This window comes from Aulonocara sp. 'chitande type north' Nkhata Bay, linkage group LG20, assembly GCF_057382095.1.
Source record: "Aulonocara sp. 'chitande type north' Nkhata Bay isolate Kocher_YH1m ecotype deep benthic linkage group LG20, A_spYH_male_GT1.1, whole genome shotgun sequence".
NCBI lineage: Eukaryota > Metazoa > Chordata > Actinopteri > Cichliformes > Cichlidae > Aulonocara > Aulonocara sp. 'chitande type north' Nkhata Bay.
The window spans coordinates 36,812,938-36,821,256 of NC_141363.1; the positions used below are offsets into that span (position 1 = coordinate 36,812,938).

At 38.6% G+C, this 8,319-nt stretch overlaps 1 protein-coding gene across 1 annotated transcript; it reads right to left on the reverse strand.

Moving 5' to 3' along the window:
- Positions 1-1,318: 1,318 nt before the first annotated feature.
- pym1 (PYM homolog 1, exon junction complex associated factor) lies at positions 1,319-6,453 on the reverse strand. The gene is made up of 3 exons (XM_086278251.1): positions 6,182-6,453; positions 4,485-4,578; positions 1,319-4,364 (listed from the first exon to the last, which is right to left on the reverse strand). The coding sequence occupies exons 1-3, from the start codon at positions 6,210-6,212 to the stop codon at positions 3,854-3,856; spliced, it is 636 nt and encodes a 211-aa protein (XP_086134377.1). The 5' UTR covers positions 6,213-6,453; the 3' UTR covers positions 1,319-3,853.
- Between the last annotated feature and the right edge of the window lie 1,866 nt (positions 6,454-8,319).

Here is an 8,319-nt window from a genome sequence, read left to right on the forward strand (position 1 = left end):
CACATCCTCAATGAGACAACAGCTAATTATATTGTTCTCAAAGTAGGAGCCCATTCAAGCAAAAACAATGACACCCCCGTGTAACCATTGCTACAAATCGTGTCTGAGACAGAGTACGCCTCCTCCTCTGCTGTTTCATTGTGGAATAAAGGCTCATAAAAACCGAGACGGCAAAACTCCTGGGGTTTAAAACATTTACATCTCCTGGTGAGACCATCCCTGATTCCTCACCAAGAAAGAGAATTTTTATCTAGCCTCTCTGGCTCTTTAAGGCATAAGCTTTGTCATTGATTGACTAATTCTAATGGAGGAAAGCAAACATATTAAAGTGGATCTATCATGATTTTCTTGTATGCACCATCAAGATGGTGGATGCCTCTATTAAACACAAAGTTTAAAAAATGAGATCAGTGTTATTGTGTGGTTAATAGCTTACATACACGCATCATGGGCATGAATGTCAGGGCAATTTGGGGTTTTTACTGATTTGTTTGAACTGCTTTTTCCAGGGTGGATGATTGTGCAGCATACACCTTTTCTTTAATCCAAGTGGGGTCAAAAGTATACATCCAAACTGTCACCGTCAGATGAGAGGACACTCATTAGGATATTCATGAACAACACAGGAACCACCAAGGCTCAAACCTCCAATCACACATCTGGACCCATCTGGCCGCAATGACTTGGAATGGATAAAGCAGGCAAACATTAAGCTTCTGAAATGGCCTTCGCAAAGCCCTGATCTCAATCTTACTGAAAATTTGTGGACTTTGAAAAAAGCCAAGTCTGTGTCAGGAAGCCAACCAATTTAAAAGAACTCTGTCAACTCTGCCAATAAGATTAGTCAAATATCAGCCAGAATTATACCAAAGTTTGTTGATGGCTACCAAAAGCATTTGGTTGAGGTGCAACTTGCTAAGGGACATTTAGTCAATTACTAGAGCAAGTTTTATGTAAATATCTGAGCCTGTATGTTGTATACTTGTGTACCCTGTGTGGATTAAAGAAAACCCAAAATAAATCCAAACTTGCACACCTAATTGTATGCTGTACGATCATTCCAACCTGGAAAAAGAACGGGTTAAAGAAATCTTTAAAAGCCCCAAATTACTATGGCATTCATGTCATATGAACATTTGGCCACAACTGTACAGGTAATCCCTGTGAGCCTGCCCAGGTTTCAGACTGGAAAACAGCTACCAGTATAGACATTCAAACATATTAATAATAAAGATAGCCTATATAGGGACTTTCTTGCTTATATCAAATACTGGACAATCGTCAGAACGATGACTTTGAAGTTTTTATAAGTGGGGTTTAATTTATTTAAGCTTTAGGTACATTTTTATCAAATGACTAAACATAACAGAAGAATATATCGACTTAAGTTAATACAGACCCCTTTGCCTTGACTACATGTGGATGACTCATTCTTACTTTATGTTACATCCCAGCGGTCCATTTTGAGCCAGAAAAATCATTAATATAACATCCTCATCAGGACCACTCATCCCTCAAGTATAGGCTATCAACAATTCTACAACAGCACACTTTTTTTTTGTTAGTTTTGACCCTATGCCAAACCCTTTGCATGAAAGGGGTAGTCCAAATTTGTCTGGCCTGTCCAGCATTAAGTGTCTCTGTCCTGGTGTTCCTGGTGGCTCTCTAGATCACTCAATGTGCTTCCTACCCTCTGTATTTTTTAATGGTTTTTTTTTTCATATTAAAGCAAATGTTACTCAAAAGGATTAATCAGTGTATTTGTTTCAGCTGCTCCCGTCAAGGCTCACTATGGCATATCATCTATGCACTTAGTGTAATGGTAGCAAAGCTGCACAAAGGCATACAAGGAGTAGAGGAACATGTCAAAGACATGGCTCATGAGTCTGTTTGTAAAGTGCTGGAACAGCAATGGAGCTCTTTGGATACATTTTTGTTTTTTCAATAGGAAGAGGGCCATGTGACACATCAAACTTATTGGTAATGTCACAAGAAAAACAATGGTGTGCTCGGTTTCAACGTAACTTTATTTTTTCATGAGTTATTTACAAGTTTCTGACCACTTATAAAATGTCTTCAATGTGCTGCCCATTGTGTTGGATTGTCAATGCAACCCTCTTCTCCAACTCTTCACACACTGATAACAACACCGCAGGAGAAATGCCAACACAGGCATCCAGTATCCGTAGTTTCAGGTGCTGCACATCTCGTATCTTCACACCATAGACAATTGCCTTCAGATGATCCCAAAGATAAAAGTCTAAGGTGGTCAGGAGACATTCAACTGGCCCACGACGACCAATCCACTTTCCAGGAAACTGTTCATCTAGGAATGCTCGGACCTGGCACCCATAATGTGGTGGTGCACCATCTTGCTGGAAAAACTCAATATCCAGTGGCCTTGAGGTTTCCATTGATGAAGAATGGACCCACTATCGTTGTACCCCATATACCACACCAAACCATCACTTTTGTTGTTCCAACAGTCTTGGAGGGATCCATCCAATGTGGGTTAGTGTCAGACCGATAGCGGTGGTTTTGTTTGTCAACTTCACCATTCACATAAAAGTTTGCCTCATCACTGAACAAAATCTTCTGCCTGAACTGAGGGTCCTGTTCCAGTTTTTGTTTTGCCCATTCTGCAAATTCTGGGGCCGATCTGGGTCATCCTCGTTGAGATGCTGCAGTAGCTGGAGTTGTAAGGTTGCCATTTGTGAGTAGCTAATATCCACAGAAGGGATGTTCGACTAATGCCACTCTCCAGTGACATGCGGCGAGTGCTACGCTGTGGGCTCTTGCTGAATGAAGCTAGGACAGCCACTGATGTTTCTTCATTAGTGACAGTTTTCTTGCTTCCACATTTTGGCAAATCCAACACTGAACCAGTTTCATGAAACTTAGCAAGCAGTTTGCTAACTGTAGTATGGGAGATGGGTGGTCTCGTAGGGTGTCTTGCATTGAAATCTGCTGCAATGACCCGGTTACTGCGTTCACCAGATATCAACACAATTTCGATCCGCTCCTCACGTGTTAACCTCTTCGACATGTCAATGGCTGTGAACAAAGAGAAACTTGTAAATAACTCATGAAAGAATAAAGTTACGTTGAAACCACGAGCACCATTGTTTTTCTTGTGACATTACCAATAAGTTTGATGTGTCACATGGCCCTCTTACTATTGAAAAAACAAAAGTTGTATCAAGATGGCCGACTTCTAAATGTAATTTATAGATAAAAACAAAAATATAGATCATCACCCCTAGTCTTATTTTCTGAGCAAGTAAATGCTTTTTAAAACATATTCCACTTTAAAAACACAAAAGCACTTTACACAGCTTGTATTTTAATAAAAGTAGTGACTGTGAAGACTCAACATTAGTGAGACTACAAGAGGGCATCCAACCATTGACAAGAATGTTAATTTCCAAAACAGAAAGGTTAACAAACCAGATTTTCTTTGACAAAAAAATTATTTTTTCCATGTTTATTTTTTTCTGTAAATGAGTCCTCGTGATGTGATGAAAAGTACAAAACGGAGAGGACAGACACGCACAAAACAATTCACAATTATCCGTTTAAACATATTTATGGATGAAGAACCTCTCCTGTACAAGTATATGAGGAATCACAATGTTATTTATCAGAATCTATAAAACAACCTTGTCCGTGGTTAAGATGCGACACCTGCTATGCAGACGGTGCTGGGGCTGTGTTCACTTCCCAAGTTCATAACAAATATCAAATAGGTACAATATGTTTAATGGAATCTATGATCACAAAAGCTGCAAGGGTCCCTTCTTGTGTGTAGTTTGTACGTTGAGTTCATCCAACTCTTCTGCTGTCTTTTATTGCTTCAGGAATCCTGCTCCAGCTGCTCTAATTCCTCTTGTAAGGCCTTTGCCCGACCCAGCTTCTCCAACTGATCCTTTGTTGGCTGTTTTATTTCCCCTGAGTCCACTTTCTGCTGCAACTCCTCAACCTGTCGCAGCTTCTTTTTTACGTTTTTGATCTTCTTAGCCTTTTCAGCCGCCGCTGCTGAAGAGTCAATGGAAGAAGCCGCAGAAACAGGCGCCGCCGTCTTGTTTGCAGACTTGTCGCTCTCTGAAATGGACACATTCTCGACAGCGTTGCTCACCGACTCCACGTCCGCATCTCCATCCTGGCCCTGCTGCTGCTGCTGTTTTCGTTTTTCCTTACGTTTCATGTTGCGTTTGGCAGACTTTGAGAGACCAGCTGTGTCACTGTCCCCACACCCGGGGATCTTCTGCTGCTGCTGTTGTGTTGGTTGTGCTGCATCAGTTGGGTTCAAACCAGGGGGCAGATCTGGTTTACTCTTAAAAAACTTGACATACTTGTTTTCATACCTAAAGCAAGAGAAATGCAATTTAAATAATAGTATATGAGTAATTTTTATTAACGATGCAGCCCTACAAATGCACAAAAAGAAAGTGTGTACACTGTAGGGAAAGAAGAAGGGCGCTTACACAGGGACTTCTTCCTGGGGCACATAACCGTCCTTCACTCGCCTCGGCTTCCTCCAGGTTCCATCAGGTCGCTGAGTAGCAGCAATGTATTTCCCTGAAGCGAAACAGGCAAAGCATTTTAGAGATGACATACACCTTTGTGCAGGAGTGACCTGAAAATGTCTACTGCTTCTATTCTCACTGGATATTTTCCATGTTTTCCCAGAAAGGCAACACTGATGATTTAAAAGAAAGACTTGGACAGTGTGAGATTCCTGCAGCCCCAAGGCCCCGACCAACTACATGTATTAACTGTGAATCTTACGTTAATACAGTGCTTTTTATGGATTTCCATACATTTTAGGCATTTTAAAACCCATAAAATGTGATACTAACATGTTCCTACTTTGCAAGATTATTTTAGCAAATCTCAAAAGTCCACCATAAACCAAGGAGCTAACTCTAACTTTAAAGGTCTCTAACAAATCCTTATGCTAAGAGAGGAAAATAAAGACATTTTCAGCTGCATTTACTTTTTCCCCAATTTGTGGACTCTAAATTGGTTTGCATTGTTCGGTTCAGTTCAGAGTTACATACCAAACTTTGGACAGCTTAATACAAATAAGCACACTGCAAGTCATTATATTTTTGAGTGCATGGAAAAAATGTTTCAAAAGGCACTAATACCACAAACAAAGCCAAGGTCTAAGCAGTGAACCATGAAGCCTAGTAAAAAATAAACAGGTGACTTATAGCAATATGTGTTTAATATGTGCATCCAAGACAACAACTTGATGTAGCTGAAAATAAAGAAAAGAACATTAACCAGTCAACTTAGTTTACAAGTATGTGCATAGAATACATTCTTCATGTCACATTGTGAACCACTTAAAAAGTTGTACACATATCAATCGAACGACCCCACAGTCACAGAAACTTCACACCAAAACACAACACATGCAGAATCATTACAGTGAGCAAGTGTGAAAGTGGCTTTACTGCAGATCATCTCAACAACAGTGCTAGAGTTTTCTTTAAATGCAGGGACATATTTAGTTTATTGCACACAGAGGTAAAACTTGTTTAAGGACTGTTATAAGGTTTACACACCACTAGATGTCACTGTGCTTGTTTGGAAAATAAGTGAATAACAAATCAAATTTATCTGCTTTTATTAATTCACAACTCTCCGTTATTTTTAACAATTGTACAGTCAAAAAATGTTTTTTATTTACTACAGATGTTCTTTGGATTAAATTACAGCCTCTAAACGGACTTAATACAGTGACAGTCTAAGACAACATCAGCTTAATTCACGGCATCAGCAGCGTTAGCTCTAGCTGTTGCGGCCACTAACAGATTATCCCTCTACACGGAATTTAAAGTCAAATATCCAGATGTTTTCCTAAGCACCATGGAAATGTGTGTCTGACACTTATAAGCGTTATGTTAAACGGTGATTTAACTCTAATAACTAAAAAGTGCGCCTGGAGTGTTTAGCAACACGCTAACTAGCTTTACGGAAGACTTAGCCATTTTTAGTTACTAGCATTAGCTAGCTGCAACATAGAAAACCTTCAGTTGGCGGTGTCGGGGAACTATAAACGATGAATGCTGCAAAGGCGAAAGACGGGCTATCTCTCCCCTGTAGCTGTAAGATTTAAAATGTAAGATACATTTTCTTTGAGACAAAGGTCTGGCACATGCATCAGCCTTACCAGATTCATCTGTCACATAGGGGGTTGCCATTTTGGTGTAGTGAGCTACTCCGCTCCCCTCGCTCTGGATTACTATCTATCGGTAATGGTGTACCCAAAGGTCCCCTCCTTTACCTCGCTCACTCACAGCACCACACTTACAGCTTTTTAAACATCTGCTTTAAAGTTATTTCGCCGCTCGATGTGTGCCCGATCATGACAGCACATGTGTATGGCTGTTAAAGAGGCTGGCGGGCGGTGCAAGGTAACAAAACGAGCGTACCCTATTCTTCGACTTCGGAAATGACGACGTGGATTCTGGGTTGCCAGGTTTGGACAGTATGCGTATTGTTCTCACGTTAATAAAAAAATACAAAAAGAAAAGTCGTGTTAAATTTGTTAGTTCTTAAAAACCTCCCTTCTTTCTATTCCAAATGCTATTTTTTTCTTCTTTCTGTATTTTTTGGAAGTCTGTCCTTTGGAGATAAATCTAATCAGAATCAGAATCAGAATCAGAAAGGGGTTTATTGCCAAATGTTGAGCAGGTTTACAACATTAGGAAATTGCTGCGGTGCTTCAGTGCAAACATAGTGTAATAAATAGCACTTAAATAGTGTCATAAATAGCACTTAAATAGACATGAAAAAATAAAAGTAGGGATAAGAATTAAAAGTGCTACGTAGAAAGATATGTGCATGAGCTATACATGAGATATATACATGAGAATAAGAATTAAGAGTGCTACGTAGAAAGATATATACATGAGTGCAGGTGGTGATCAGTGCCAAACATGGAATGATGCAGTGACACAGCGTAGGGTCATGTGTTAGTGGTGGGAACAGTCATATGGTTATTGTTCATGTGTCCAACAGCAGAGGGGAAGAAATTGCTGTCAATATCAATTTGATTAAAAAAAAAACCTTCTCTATTTTCTCTCTATTGAACTAACAAAGATCCAGATTATACTTTCCAGTATGTACTCGTGCTGTTTTTTTGTTGCCCGATCTTGTACACTTAATCTTTTTTAAACCAAAAGAATAACTCCTTTTGAAAAGCTGTTAAACGATAACAGATTGATATTACATTGATAGATTATTAAACATTTGTATGGCAGAGCTGCCATAAATTAGTCAATTGTTCACTTCGTTGATTAAAAGAAAAGTAATTTGCAATAGTTCTGAGTTATTTTCATGCAAAGTATAAAAATATTCATTTTCAGCACAAATACCATTTCACTATGTATTATTCTGTAACTGTTAGAGAGCCAGACACAATTGGAATTTATTAGCTCAGGTAACAATGAATTGCTTCATCCACTGATGGAAAGGACCCTGGATGTGCCTGTAAAACTTTTAATTATTCTTCTATTTATTTTGTTTACTATTTTATTATGTTGTTTTAACATAAGCCTGGGCATCGAGTGTAATTACAATGTACTGGGGGAAATTAGTCTGAAATATTTTAAAGTTTCACTTTGAATTTTGCACTTTTTCTTAAATGCATTGTTCTTAATTATTTTGAATAATAACCAAAAAATGCATGAGTTTATTCACTAATGCAGTTCCATGCAGCTGTAAAAAGAATTGCGGTAAAAAATAAAAAAATAAATTTTATATATATATATATATATATATATATATATATATATATATATATATATATATATATATATATATATATACTAAAACTAACCTAAAAACTAAATGTACTAGCGAAAAAGTAAACTCAATGAAACTATATATACTCATAAAATGAGTAAAGTTCAAACACAGGAAATGTGCGTTTGTTGACTCTACATGTGAGTTAACTACTAGTTAATACTTTTTTGTCTGACTGTAATATCAGGGTCTTTAGGGTCCACACGACTGCTCTGCATGTCGTGCAAGACACTCACGTTAACCTAACCCTACTAACTGCATGTATGTGGATAGGGGGGGGGGGGAGCTAGAGTACCCGAAGAAAGCATGCAGTCTACGCAGAAAGGCGCTTGGCACATGATGGATGGTGGAACTCAGGACCTTCTTGTTGTGAGGCAACAGTGCTAACCACCTCGCTAAATATAGATAATAACTCAGCATTTTTATTTACAAAGGAAATCCTACATAAAAAAGTAAAACCAAATATTCTTGTAGAACAAAAACTAAATTTAAGAAAGCTAG

What these genes read in the sequence shown, in the direction of transcription:
- pym1 (XM_086278251.1), bottom strand. Translation starts at nt 6,212, where the DNA reads ATGGCAACCCCCTATGTGACAGATGAATCTG. An exon ending in CTATGTGACAGATGAATCTG is followed by an intron (nt 4,579 to 6,181) that starts GTAAGGCTGATG and finishes GTTTCGCTTCAG; the next exon opens with GGAAATACATTGCTGCTACT. An exon ending in CCCCAGGAAGAAGTCCCTGT is followed by an intron (nt 4,365 to 4,484) that starts GTAAGCGCCCTT and finishes CTCTTGCTTTAG; the next exon opens with GTATGAAAACAAGTATGTCA.